General features: G+C 38.2%; 1 protein-coding gene across 7 annotated transcripts in view; it reads left to right on the top strand.

Annotated features, from left to right (window-relative positions):
* The window catches only part of LOC129725819 (xaa-Pro dipeptidase), a 207,087-nt gene that overhangs the window by 136,537 nt on the left and 55,280 nt on the right, over nt 1-15,270 (top strand). For 5 of the 7 annotated variants that reach the window (XM_055682077.1, XM_055682075.1, XM_055682081.1 and 2 more), the window contains one exon: nt 7,444-7,641. The exons of 1 other annotated variant lie outside the window; for it this stretch is intronic. In XM_055682077.1, coding sequence (XP_055538052.1) covers nt 7,456-7,641 — 186 coding nt within the window. In that variant the 5' untranslated portion in view covers nt 7,444-7,455. Of the gene's footprint in view, nt 1-6,788; nt 7,371-7,443; nt 7,642-15,270 lie in introns of those variants that run through there. One more of the 7 variants, XM_055682079.1, reaches the window with a different exon arrangement.

Consider the following 15,270-nt stretch of genomic DNA (forward strand, 5'->3'; position numbering starts at 1 on the left):
CTCTAAAATATTAGTTTCTGGACCACTGTGCAATGGTCGCAGTGGCTAAAATCTATGTACTTGGCGTAGGGTCCGTAGATCGTCTTCCATCTTATCGATTTACCTTGTCAGCTGTGCACTCCTCGGACTCGTCCCTGACGGATTGGTTTCAAGAACCATCTTTGCCGGGCTGTCAGCTAACATTCGTACTACATGCCCAGCCCACTCTACGTTCCATCCACAGAAGATGGACCGTAGAGAACTACCGGTCTCATCAGTGTCCTGCAGATGATCAACTTGGTGCGATGGCGTATTCTTTTAGATTGGTGCCTTCTTCGGAGACCAAAGTTTGCGCGATTCCCTCGATTCCCTCGAATTCCCCACCTCGATTTCATCACCACCAACTGGAACTCGAGGTGGGAGGTTACCATTATCGCTCTTGAATCTCTTTCTTTCATGTACTTCGTCTTCGATACGTTAATAACCAGTCCAGTTCATTTAGCTACGATAGCCCTTCAATCCGATGTACGTATCCATCATCTTCACAAAAGTCCGAACCACAATGACGATATCATCGGCGAAGCCAAACAGTTGAACCGACATTAAACCTCGCTTTTCTAATCAAACCTTCCAGAGCAATATTAAATAGTAGGCACGAGAGACCTTGCCTTTAACTTGAAGTACACACATAACTCGACACATCGCACAGTGCAGCGTCCCGTAGACAAAATTTAAAATCAACTTTTATATTTCTCTATATGAAGTAGGCAGTGCTTATCATACATCTTTGAAATATACTGCATGTGTATAAGTAGCCTCGTGGGACCACTAATACACCCGTAACAAGCTTATAATGCCAAATAGTTTTAACGCAACATGCGCGCAATGATTTTTCAAGAAAAAAAAATTCTGTTACCCTTGTGTTTCCTCAGTTCGTGGGTATTTTAATTGTGCTAACAAAACTGGGAACTGAAACAGTGAGTAAGTGAAAGACGTTTAAAGGTATAGCTTTCAGATTTATTGTCCTACGTACGAATACAAATGTGTGATCGAAAGGTGTATTTTATGTTTAAGAAAAAGGCGTTCAAAGTTCAATCTGACATTACAAAAATATATATCAAAATACCTCTCTGATTTTCTCGCCACTCATCGTATTAGTGGTTTCAGCTGCCTAAACTTGCCTATTTAATCGTTATTGACGTATTTCTAGATGATGTTTTGACAGTTGAAAATGCCTAAGTTGTGAACAAAGGCATTCAACAGACTGTGATGTGTGATCTTGTCTCTGTCAGGAGATACATCTGAGTATGTACATGTATTTTCTGGTAATAAAATAAATATACATAACAAAGAAAAAAATTTCAATTTTATTTTTATTTTTGTTATAATTGCATTTGAGTCACTTAAGAAATTATGTAAAATTAAATACTATGTATAAACCGCAGTTTTCATTACTATGGGCAACTTTTACAGAATAATGAATGGTTTTTAGTATTAGATTGGAAAATTGGCTTTTGGGACACTTTTGCGATTCAGCGAATCTTATAAGACTTTCATGCAAATAGTAGCTCTAAAGTTGATGAGCAACTTTCCCTATTACATCAATGTGATTAGTCAACAAAATCAAGTAGTTTTGATTTTTGTCCCGTCATACCGTACACTCAACGCACTGTGCATCGTCGCTTTGACCAATAGCGTAAGATTGTTTGGAAATCCGTAGTCGTGCATAATTTGTCATAGCTGGTCCGATCGATTGTGTCGTATGACGATTAAAAATCTATGAATAGATAATGTGTAGGCACGATGTATTTACAGCATTTCTGCATAACCTACCGAACCGCGAATATCTGATCCGCGGCGGTAGTATCTGGTAGTGCTCCACGAACTGCTTCACAGATGGTAACAGTCGATAGCATAGTATTTGGGAGAGTACCTTGCAGGCGGCGCTCAGCAGACTGATTACCCGGTAATTGCAGCATTCCAGCTTGTCACCCTTTCCATAGGTGAGACACATAATACCTTCCATAAACTCCTCCGGTACTCGTTCTTTCTCCCAAATCTTGGCAATGACCCTTTGCACGGCTCTAGCCATTGTTTTTCCATCGTATTGCAACAGCACGCGGGGAAGGTGGTCCACTCCCGCAGCTTTGTTGTTTTTCAGTCGTCAATTTCCTCCTCCACCTCAAGGAGACCACCAAGATCAATTACCATACCGTACTCGCGCTCAGTTACCGAGCGTCGCTAGCTTGGTACAGCTCTACCATCGCTACGCAATCTCGGTCCTCTTCTTGGCGCTTTTTCTTTTGGAGAACTGAGTTTTGGCTCTGCCAGGCTCGTCGGTATCGTTCCACGTTCGTTCTCGTTCGGTGTAGCGTTCTTCTCCTTGACTAATTATTTGCATTCACCGTCGTTTCTATGATCCGGAGCCCTTGTCCCTAGAAGCACTACGACAGTGCTACCTATGGCGGATAAAATGCTTCTCCAGCCATCTTCTAGAGTATTCCGGCGCAACCCTGGCGTCCCGCAGTTGCTCGGTATTTGGTCACTACGTTCGACTTCGACGGGTATTACACACCGTCGAGAGATTTGAGCGCATGCATACAAACACTGGGTACCGTGCTGGATCGAAATCCGTACACCTAAGCACATGATAATCTTCGACGATCAATATAAAATCAAGAAATCACATATTGCTTTAAACTGACATGTTTACTTATAGGTCTACATATATTTTATCACTATTTTCAAGCAAAATGATTAAAATCAATTCGAAACTCGAACAAATAGTGTTAAAATAGAACATGTTTTGAATCAAAATTCCTTACACAGTTTTTTGTCTGAATCAAAATCCGTACACTTTTGAATCGAAATCCGCACACACGCGATTAAACTGGATTAAAGTCCACACAACAATAGATCAAAATCTGTATAGATATAGAAGTACAAAAATGAACATCTTTTATTTATAATTTATCTTCAAATTTACAAATAAATATATTTTTAGGATCAATTGGTTCCTAAAGTTCAACACGGTTTTCTATTTTTTTATATCTGCTGAAATAGAGCAATTTTCGTAGCGTTTCGTAATAACCGGAGCGCCGGAACCTCTCGAAGCTTCCCGGTACGACTTTTCCTTGCGCACCTAAGTCACAGCTCCTTCGGAATTGTTTGCCGTATATTTATACTTGTTTTCTTCCATTATATGCTGAAAACAAGAAGAAAGTTCAACAATATATGCATGATACACACGCTGTACGGATTTCGATTCAAGCAATTACCGAGAATCAAAATCCGTACGGCACAGTTTTTGTTGAATAAATACAATTTACACTATTAACCAAACAATATACAGCTCGAAAATGACAAAGACTTACCTTTTCCATCAATTTCAAAAAGATTCACAGAGTGAAACACTTATATCCCACTCGAAAATCGTTTTTATCTGAAGAACGTTTCCTTAGTAAATTCTCTAACGATACAACGAAATGACAACTGACGCCGATACACGATTGATTTTTCATTTTTAATATTTTTATTTCATGGCCTACTGGCGCATAGTGTAATTTAACAGAAGGCCAACAGCTCAACGGACATGTACATGTAACTATCATATGAATTTTAATTTTTATAATGCTAAAAACTGAAGAAAAACATCAAGGTGTACGGATTTCGATACTGTACGGGTTTCGATCCAGCACGGTAGTAGTCCGAATTTATATTCGCACTGCGGTAGGTGCGAACGTTGATGACGTCATAGAAAAACTCGTTATCATTGCCAACTCTGGTAGGAATCAGCCGTCTGGTGCCCAGTTTTCCATACCTTCTGCCCTGTCTAACAAAGCTCTTATGACACTACGACCTGGAAGTTGCTTGGATATAGTTCATTGTAGATTATCCTGTCAAGCCCGGAAAGTAGAGCAATTTGCAGTTCCATGTCCCGAGTTTTCAATCGTAGTTCTTATTTCGTCGCCGGGGGACCATCGTTTCACCATTTTTGAAGGGGTTATTAGCAAGAAAGCAAAATCAAAATTCATCGTTTATCGAAATTGTCTATAACCAAACTTTCCTCGTTTTTCTTGTGCGAAAAGGACTTCTTTGCGACTCCATCAGTCACTTACTCTCCTAAATGAGCTCAACTTATGAAAAAAAAAATGTAAATCTTGGATATCACTTCGAAATGTGTTTTCTAAAAGCCTGTCTGATCGAAAAATTAATTTTGGAAACGGAGTGATTCAATTAAAATAAACTGATTTCTATTCTCCGAAAGCGAACGCTGATATTTTCTTCATTCTGGTTCTATTTCCGGATAGAAAATGGCAGCGGTCAGTCCCAAAAACAGATTCGTTCCCGCGGTTCGATTCGTTTGAACAATTTGAAATTCTAATTGCTTTTGCACGCGACAAGAAGAGCTCTAGACATTGAAAAAAATTCTAGTGCTGGTTGTTTCCATAGCTAAGATTGAAATACATTACTCAATTGATAGTAAAACGCTGCCAAAAGTATGATCGCGTTCTGTTATCTTTGGAGGTAACCTCGAATTCGGAAAGATATTTATTATTACGGAAACTTGCCACTGTTACAGGTATTTGTTATGTTACGATACCAATTTAGGCGAACTTTAGTGATGATCAATCCGGAAAGCAAAAAAATGCTTAGCTTGCGTTTCAGCGCGTTACTCATCCGCACAGCACCGCTGCTGGTAGCAGCTTAGGATGCGTAAATATTTGCGTTACCTTGTTGTGCAACGGTTCGTACAAATATTAGGTAAACATTTAGTACACTGTCGGTTGCCTATTTCGAAGCATTTGCGTAAGTCGCATCTAAAAACAGATTTCGCTTAATTTCAACTGCTGTTTGTCTTACCGATTCTGCAGCTTCCTGCGTTTTTGTTTCATTTTTAGCAGCTAAGCCCGGTGTTCAAAATACACGAGGCACTATCTTGGAATTCGCGTCTAGTTATATAAATCAACTACTTGACAATACTGATAATATTTGGCAAATAGTGCTAGTAAATTGGTACACATTATTGTGCCCAAGTTTTAACATATCAACAATAAAATTCTAATCAGTTGGTATTTTGAAAAATCGCATCTAGCTCCAGTTTGCTCTTTAGGATCAACACATTCAAATCAATGGAAATGTTTTTTCTCTCTCATAGTTTTGCAAACCGTGGAAGACAACATAAAACATCAATAAACCAAGGATGCAGTCGTAAAACACGGCAACAACAATCCCGTGGCGAACATTTGTTAGTCCGAAAGCCATTTCCGCTGTAGACAGCGAAACTCGGCATGATTGATGCACCATCATTTCGAGTGGATCGTTGTGTAAAGCACGACAATCGCAACCATCAAAAAAACCGGTGCGAACCGCTATTCTATGACCGAACATGAAACCAGCAGAATCTCATGCGAAAACCGTCGATACTATTTTTAACGGCATAAATATTGTCTGTAAGAGCACTGAATAAGTGAATATTTGTTAAACTTGGCTGCCTGGGGAAGCGACGTCAGTCAAACGGCACGTCGTCCGCGATTCGCTTAGATACTTGTTCCTAGCCTCGTACTAGCCATAGAAAAACTATTTTCAGATTTCTAGATTCGGACGGTTTGTATCGCCGCTGGCTACTCACTCGTTGCTTGACATGAGACGAAAGTCGTCTCCGGCGCGCGCTTTGTGTAAGATGAATATCCAAGAGCGTTTAGTGGTTCGCTCGAAAATGTCTAGAATTTGTCTGTTTACAATCCACTTCTCTTCAAAACCGTTGCCGCGTAGGAAAACTCGGTGGGAAATGTTTAGAAAATAGATGCTGTGTGCTCTGGGAAAACGCCAGGAGCAGGCACCATGGCCCACCACGACTAGAGTGGATGTTTATTTCGAATAATTTCCGACAAGCCCGATTTGTTTTGAACTGAATTCTACATGACATAATGAAGCGAGTCAGCCCTGCTGTCAGCGTTGACCTCAACCGAATGGTGTTGAACCAATTTGGACTAGAATGTCGATGAATTTCAGTTTAACGATAAAATTTATTGTTTTGCATAAAAACTGCCTTAAGAATTGAGAGGTTAAGGATTATTGCCTACCTGGGCAAAAGATCCTTTTCATGAAAATATGCGGAACGTTGTTCTCAAAAACTTTAAGCAAGAGAAAAACTTTGACTGCTAGAAATTATGCTAAGATTTTTTTCGACAAAATAAAACTTTATGCATAAAAAAGTGATCGTTAAAAGACTGCCAATGTCAATAACAAGCATTTGAAAAAAGATGAAAAAATTCGCGCAGTTTAAGAATAAATGTAGACTTTGTTGGTGGACGCGTGTCACATTGTTTTAAGGCTCTCGATAATGCGACCGGAGAATTCTTCTCTGGGAAACTGAAAAAATCATGTAACTTTTCGGGGTTGCATTAGTCTTAAACCTTTGGAATGAATCTATCTTCTGTTATTTACTAACTCGCGATTTATTTTTAATGCTCAATGCAGTTTAAATATTTTAGAATCACATGAAAAATTCCGAATTTCCAATATTATCAAAATTAATTGAAACAATCAAAGCTCAATCGAGTGTTTTCAACATTTCAGAAACGATAATTTAGAGTTATGGATTGGGATTAATTATACACTCGTCATAGGTCTGGTTGATATTTTTCCTCATCCGGAAAACATTCAATACGTCACAAATGCCCCGAAGTGCTGATTTTGAACATTCATATTTGAAGACCTTTTTTTCATAACCCCACTTTGTTGTAACAAGAACTGCCTGGTAAAACGCCCACGTATCTATTTTAGATGTGGTTTGGCATGCGTAACATTATTGATTTCAGAGTTCTGCATTAGTTTCTGCTTTACTTTTTCTGTGCTTGAGCATGTAGTGAATTAGTACGAGTTCAATTATTATTATCAGGTATGCCCATAATACTTTCAAAGCTGGGATGATTTGTTTAAATGAGTGATATATAGCCTGCAAATATTATATTTTTCATTATAATATATTATATCATACAAGTGGCATTTCTTGCCATGAAGATTCGTACCAAACGAGCAAAGACGAACAAAGTACAATTTTTGACTAAGTCTACATATATCAGGCGACTTTTCAGTTAGTTAAGCTAATTTGATTGATGATTCCTGTATCTTGAAATGTAAAAGCTGGCATCAGTTATCAGCTGATAATTGAGCGCTTGGAATTCACAATCGGCAAGTGAACTGTACTGTAACCTTGAGCCACCCGATTGATATTTTATTGTCCACATCTGGAAGAGTTTCCGCAGTCTGTATATTCCATTAAAGCTATCACTAGTGCATTCCAAGCGCTGTATATTTGTGGTGATTTAGAATAACCGTTTCATCTGGTTTTTCGCATAATATATCTGGAATTGATATCTGTATCGGTATGCGTCAAGGAAAATCTGTTTATCCCTTGCCAATGATTAACCGAGCGAAAAACGATCTCTTTTATTTCAGACGAATCGAACAATGGCCTGCTATCGGATGGGACCAGAAACTCACGCCATTCCGATGACGTTGTTTCGCGAGAATCGCGAAAAAGTTATAGCGGAATTACGCAAGGGGCGCACCTTTTCCGGCCGCGCTCTGATACTGCTCCAAGGTGGTGACAACATTAGCCTGTACGATACCGATGTGGATTACGTTTTCCGACAGGTAGGCGTTTATTACCAATTTACAGCATAGCAGGTTTCCACGTCTGTACTTATATTTATGATTCTGCGTATAATGAAATCACGTTTGAACTCGTTATAACTGATTAACGTTGTGATACATTCATACTAACTTTCACAGCAACTTGATAGTGTACATCTGAACGAACACTTTTACATGCACACTTATTATATACTCCCATAACCTGGTTTGCGTTCGACGGTCGCCACCGGCGGAACGAGTGGGATTGGACACTACCCTATTATCAGTGCATGTTTCTCACGCCGCGCATTATCATCAGCAGCCATTATCGCTGTCGTCATCACCGTCATCGGCACCACACCACAACAAAAAGTTGTGGAACTTCCCCTCGGCTAAACGAGCTGCCATGGTAAACAACCGTTGTTGTCGTCCGCTCGATTCGAAAGTGTTGATTACCGACTGTCCGAAGCGCCTGAACTCGGGTTTGTTTGGACTACGTTAGGCAACGAAGTTTTTTTTTCCTGAACACTTATGAAACGTGCGAGATCTATTAGAGCGTTAGCGATATGAAGTAGAGCATTTATTGTTCTTTCACGAAAGACCAAAATACTTTTACAGTTCTGTTCATTTCTATTATATGATTGCTCAAGTTATTCAAATGGAATAACGTCACAGGCTTTCTGATTTTGCGTTTTTATTTGTCATTGCCGAAAACCAATAGCCATTAGCACCACCCCAACACAACAGCATGCAAAAGTAAACATGAAACGATGTCGAGATAGATGGTAGTATAGATGATAGTAAAAAAGCAGTAACTTTTCCCTCTCGCCTCTCTAGTCCACGGATGCACTATTTTGATGAGAGTCATAATTGCTGTTGCACGTAGTTCGCGCTGTTGTGACCAGTTTGTTTTGATTTCGATCGAACGGAATGCTTTTCTAGATCATAGTGTTTTCCACAGACGCTCGTTACTTCCGCAGCGGCTGTCCGTCACGTTTCGGTTCATGTTTCATTTGTTGTGTCAGATCGAAACAGTAGATTTAGATTGAAAAGCATCGCTATTCATCAATAACCGTAATCATTGGAAACGATTTGCATTAGTATGAGTTAACATTTTATTCATTAATTATTTAGTAGTACCTGTAAACTTGGATAGAATGTACCCTCGATATAGTCTTACTAATATATTATTTAAAGAGCCTCCAAATAACGTTGACAGAAGATTTCGAAAGCCATATTTAAATTATCATGAGCAGAATTGCGCCAATTTCGATTTGAATGAAGCATTGCACACGTATTTGGCTTAGCAAACTGAGCATTTTTCACAGATGGAGAGATTTTTTAGACCCATGAGCTAGTTTTATAATAGGAAAGGGGGGGATGTTTTGTGATTTATTTATTTATTTACTCATATCTATTAGGGTTTGCAATATTCCCGGGAATTGACTTCCCGGGAAACGGGAATGAAAAATCTTCTTTTTTCGGAAATTCCCGGGAACCGGGAATAGAAAAACAATCTTAGTAAAAATGTTGAAAAATGTTTACAAATATTGTGCATAATTGAAAGGTATCAAAAAATCGTTTACAGTTTAATTGATAATTCGCATGTAAAAAAACAAAACTTATTCAAGTTCACATAAGCAATTCACGATCGATTTTTGTTACAAATAATTGCAGAAGAGTAGATTTCAGGGTTTTCATGTCATCGAACAATCGCTCCAGACCCGCTGACAATTTTCCGTTAAACCCAAGCAGTGTCATTCCCTTCTCTAAAACTTTGCTCAAGTTCGCTGAATCACCGCTGGTGTTTGATTTCTAGAACACTTCCAAATCACCGATTCCAGCTCTCGCTACATTTCATTAGAAACTGCAGTGTATAATACTTTCAGTTAGTCGGAAAGTAAGCTAAGTTTTAGGCAAATATTAAACGGAGCAAATATTTGCTAAAGGGTGTCCACAATGAAATTGCCACACCATGAAATTGCAACTTCTTAAACAACCTAAGGTAGTGAAGACAGTCGAGGAACTGAAAAAAGTATGGGTTTACATGCAAAAAACGGTTGATTCACAGGTTGTGCACAATCTTATGGCCGGGGTTAAGGCCAAGGTGCGGGCATTCGCGTATGGACTTTAAAAAAAATACGAGTAAAATGGTAAAATGAAGTTTAATAGTTATTTTTCAATCCCTGAAAATTTGATGGCAATCGGATGAAGACTCGAATTTTGCGAATCAATTTTGTGTGTGGCAATTTCATAGTGGACACCCTTTATATTCGATATTGAATTTTTTTGGGAAAAATATTTCTTCGGGCTTGGTTTTTTATGTGACACTGACTGAGTTTTAAGCAATTATTTATTTTTGGTCGCCTTGATTTGCGGGTTTCAATTTTTTTTATGAACTTGAAGTTTTCAAAAAATTTTAACAATTAACATTGAAATCAAGCAAATATTCGCTCAGAAGTGAACTAACTAACAAATAACGACTTGAGACAAAGCAAATATTTGTCTAATTTTTTATTTACTGAATGAGACAGCAAATATGTTTGACAAATTATTGAAGCAAAAGATTTGATGTTACACGGCAAGCGAATATTTTCGTCAGAAATTTGCTTCGTATTATGCCTACTTTTAAGTTGCACTTTGACGAAGTAAGTTGTGCATTTTAATAGTATGTTTAGGTTTTTTGCAACATTGAATGGGAAACTATATTATACCTTGCGAAATTTTTCGAGCAACTCGGGAATCCCGGGATCCCGGGAATCAATAATTCTATTCCCGGGATCCGGGAATCCCGGGAAAAGGTAATTCCCGGGAAATCGTTCGCGGGATTGCAAACCCTAATATCTATTCAGAATTTATATTGTGTGTTCTGCCACAAACGGTGACATATCAACACTATTTTACATATATATTAAATTTCAATTCTTTAAAAGATTGTAATTGCTTCCGCTGTTAGGTGTATATAATTGTAGGAAAATTGTAAACCTACTTTTTTGACTGAAATAAAAATGGAAATAAATCCTAAATTACAATTCACATAGAAACCAGAGTTGGTTTTTTTATATGAACTTGAAGTTTCTACGCAATTTAAAAAAAACTCCATGATGGAGAAATGAAAATCGAAATATTTATGGAAGAACAATTTTTTTTAATTTCCATTTTCAACATTTTCCAAAAATGTTGTGTTCTAATGATTTTAAAAGATTCCAACAGTCATTTTAAATGACCATAAATTGACCATAAAAAAACGACTTTATTCGATGTATTTTACTCTCAAAAATGTATGACTCTTGAACTAGGCAAATTGAGACCAAGAGATATTTTTTACGTTTGCCCTAAAAAAATGACAAACAAATGAAATACGTATATACTTTGTTAAAAATATTAATAACTTTGAGTAGAATTGAGATATTTACGATGTCAGCATTCAAATTTGTTCTCTCAAAAAGCTTTAAAAGTCGTTCAAAGACAGTTTGAAGGTGAAAATTTAAAAGGTAGAGCGAAAAATACGTTTTGTCTTTCTCCTAGAAAAGTATAGCAATCACTGAAAAAACCAAAGGTATAAAAGTGCTCCAAAGGGTCGAATCTCTATATCAATCGACTTAGTTCGACGATCTGAGCTTTTTCTGTATGTGTGTGTATGTGTGTGTGTATGTGTGTATGTATGTAACGGTCTCCCAATCTCACTCGATTTTCTCAGAGATGGCTGGACCGATTTTCATGAAACTAATTGCAAATGAAAGGTCTAGTTGCCCCATAAGACCCTACTGAATTTTATTGTAATCGGATTGTTAGTTTCGAGGTTATGTATCAAAATGTGAAAATCACAAAACTTTATTATCTAAGAAAGAACACAACCGATTTGAACAAAATTGGTATCAATAGAACGGGCTTGTTTTTCGAACCATTTGTAAAATAATTTTATAAGGATCGGACATGTGGTTCAAAAGTTCTGCAAAGAAACGTGTTTCAAAGACTGTTTAAACTCACTCACTTTTCTCAGAGATGGCTGAACCGATTTTCACAAAATTAGTGTCGAATGAAAGGTCTTGTTGCCCCATAAGACCCTTTTGAATTTTATTGTTATTGGATTTTAACTTTGTCCGTTATGTATAATAATGTGAAATCAGGCTATGACAAGAAACATGTTTCTAAGACTGTTTGAACTCACCCACTTTTCTCAGAGATAGATGGACCGATTTTCACAAAATAAGTTGCAATAGAAAAGTTCAGTTGCCTGATAAAACCCTATTGAATTTTATTATAATCGGACTGTAACTTTGTCTGTTATGTATCAAAATGTGAAAGATATGAAACTCCATTATCTCAGAAACTACACAATCGATTTGAACAAAATAGGTATCAAATGAACGGGCTGTCTTTAAAACCTCTGAATAACGAATTTTATGATGATTGAACATGTAGTTCGAAGGTTATGAAAAGAAACGTGTTCAGAAAACTTTATCAAATTCACTCGTTTTGCCAGAGATGGCATCACTGATTTCAACAATCTTAGTTTTAAATTGAAGGTTTAGTTGCTTTATTGGTACCCATTTAATTTGATTGTAACACTGGTTGACAAAATCGAAAAAAATGCTGCTCTAAAGCTCATAATAGTTGCCCTAGAAAGAAAAAAATTCACAGGAAAAGCTATAATTTTTCATTTTTTCTTAGTTTGACCTTCGGGGCAACACTTGTGTTGACCAGTGTAATCGGACTTTTATTTTATCCATTATGTGTTGAATTGTAAAAATATTGAAAATTTCTGTTTTCTGTTTGTTCTTGTTTTCTTTGGAGAGCCGCTTGCCTGAGCACCTGTTGCCGCTTGGCTAGGGGCGGCGCAAACCGCTCATGAAAAGCGGTGTCTCGCCAGCTACACCTAAGGAGTCAGCCCCGTCATGAGATAAAATAAACATACCACGAATGATACAGAGAATGATTCGAATCAGTCGTAGACTTCTACAGAACATCAGCGTTGGAACGCTTGAAAACCGGACCCGGTGAATCGAGACATGGCTGGACAGCGCAGATCCGGCGAATTTGACTCTATACGAGTCTGACGGGGTGTAGATTTTCTTATCCTCTACGAGTGATACTGACCGCAAATGCTTGCAATCTAGTATTTTTACCTCAGGAAGGCTGCTGTTCGTAGAACAGCTAACAGCATCCTTTAAGAGGCACTCGACGAACAGACTCGGATCGGTCACGTCTTGTGAAGGTACATATAAACATAATTCTCTCTAGTAAAAACCTCAGAGGTAGCAGGTAGCCTGCCTGAGATCGGTAACAAAAATCCGCAATTTGGTTGGCCCAACTTTAAAAAGTTTCGCTTCGCCCGAAAAGCGTGACGTTAGATCCAAGTTAGCCTAGGACAAGGGGAAACGGGTGAAGAAGGGGTGAGCCGGAGGAAGCGGGTTTGTGAAATGGAGGATCAGGAGACAGAGGGTCAGAAGAAGCTTGCTTATCGTCGTTAATCTCCATTGCTCATTTGATAGCACACTATCACAAGGGAACGATAGATGTAATGAAATATTTCCACTTATTTTTCTCCAGTCGATCGATAGGCAGATGCGAAGTGTACTTCTACTTCGATTCTGGTTGGCGCACCTCAGTCCAAAGTACGATCGACATAGCCCAAACGTATCAGCAAACCGACAAACAGTAGAATCGAGATGCTATGCCACTCGACTAGGCAAAACAATATTCTATTCAAGCGCACTGCAATTTAAATTGACAACTGTGCCTCCCAATAGTATCTTTCTGCGTTTTTAGTTTTTGTTCTTCCGCCTCTACCGCGATATAGCTCGTTTATGCCGTTTTCATGCTTTTGACCATTCTTTTAGAAAGGTACTGCAATAACTATCGAAATTTTGAGTCAGGTCTGAAGGACTGAATGTTATGAATCACTCCACTAAGTCCGACAATCCGAGCATTTATGTTTGCATAAGTGTTTTAATGTATGTAAAGCTCTCCAATCAAATTTGTCACAGAAGACTGAACTGATTTCCCCGATCTTAATGCCAAAAAAGGTCTAATTACGTTACTACTATGTTTCTACAAAATTTTATAATAATTTTACTTTTAGAATTAATACTATGTATAAAAGTATGAAAAAAATAGATTTATGGTCCGATTTTAATAACATAAAAGCTAAGAGATCGGGTGTTTTCTCGAAGAAAAATGATTAAAAAAAATTTGGGGGCCTCTCCCTACTCAAAAGGTTTCTTAGTTTAAGAAAGTCGAAATTTAAAAAAAAAACTGAGGTAACAGCCAAAGCCGGATTAAGGCACTGGGAAGCCCTGGGCAAATATGTTTGTGAGACCCTCTTTTTTTAAAACATTCAGAGAAAACGTTCTTGAGGGTGACGAGCAAAAAAAAGGTCGCTTCAGGCCTCGGGGGGGCCCTCGAATCGGGAGGCCCAGGGGCATTTGCCCCATTTGCTCCCCCTCTCAAATCCGGGCCTGGTGACAGCAGATTTCTACGTTTTATGCATTTCCAAGACATTTGGCATCAATAACAATGTTTCGATTTCGACATTTCATAAACCATTTACTGCCTGTGCATGTTCTTATCGTCGTATTTGTAATCGTTTGTAATTTCAAGCGATTTCCCGATAATTTTGTAGAAAATATTTTCTTGGATCCCAATATTTGAAATAAAAGCTCCCGGAATTTGGGAATCCCGAGAAATTCCATCCGGAGACGTCCCGTGTCCCCTATTGCTACAATGTCGGTGCGCCGGTAACGCAGAGAGTCAAAACTATTTTTTATTGGGTATGTGTTTGGACGTTGACAGATCCAGGCCCGGTGGGGTCAACGGGGGCAAATGCCCCGGACCCCCCGACTCGATGGGCCCCGCTAGTCCTGTTCCAAACATGACAGATGGAAAGACTGCCCCTCAACATCTGCTGATGACCCTATCGGAAGACGGAGTTTTTGTTCGTCACCTTCCAGCGGAGCATTAAGTCGCAATTTGAAATTTTCTTACCTCTAAATGTTTTAAGAAAAGAGCTCCTAAACCCGGGTTTGAACATATCAGAAATCTGAGATAATTTTTTATACTTATCTCACTGAACTCGAAACTCTTTACAAGAAACACAATAGGTCCAGTATTTTTGCTCAGTAACTTTGAGTAGACGATTCTAACGCCTACTTACAGGAGTTAACCGTGCTGCCTGAATCCCTTAGTTGGGTTTTTGAATGTACATAATTTGAGAAATACTGAGAAGTTGTAAAGAAGCAGTCATTATATTACGTATCGTAAGCCGGAGTGACTTTGATCAGTCTACCTCTTTCTGCGATGAAAAGCGATGGTAGTGCATAAGATTTGTAGTAATCTTTACTGATTGTGTTGAGATATGTCTGCATTGCTACTATTCATGCATTTCCTGCTATTTGAAAAGTGTTTTTCATGCTAAAATATGAATTGAAATAAACTGGATTCTGAGCGATTTTTATTGCATACAATCGGTTCAAGTAGATACAAAGTAAAAAGCTGCGATACGTAATTTTTTTTGTTGCCAGATTTGTACTTAAGGTGAAAATTATTAACACAGTAGTTTTCATTATTATTTTTTCCAATTTTTTTCTTCAAAGGCAATTTTGAGTACAACAGCCAAAGACGTCACGTGACATGCAACTTTGGACTATT

The sequence above is a fragment of the Wyeomyia smithii genome, chromosome 2, assembly GCF_029784165.1.
Source record: "Wyeomyia smithii strain HCP4-BCI-WySm-NY-G18 chromosome 2, ASM2978416v1, whole genome shotgun sequence".
Taxonomy (NCBI): Eukaryota; Metazoa; Arthropoda; class Insecta; order Diptera; family Culicidae; genus Wyeomyia; species Wyeomyia smithii.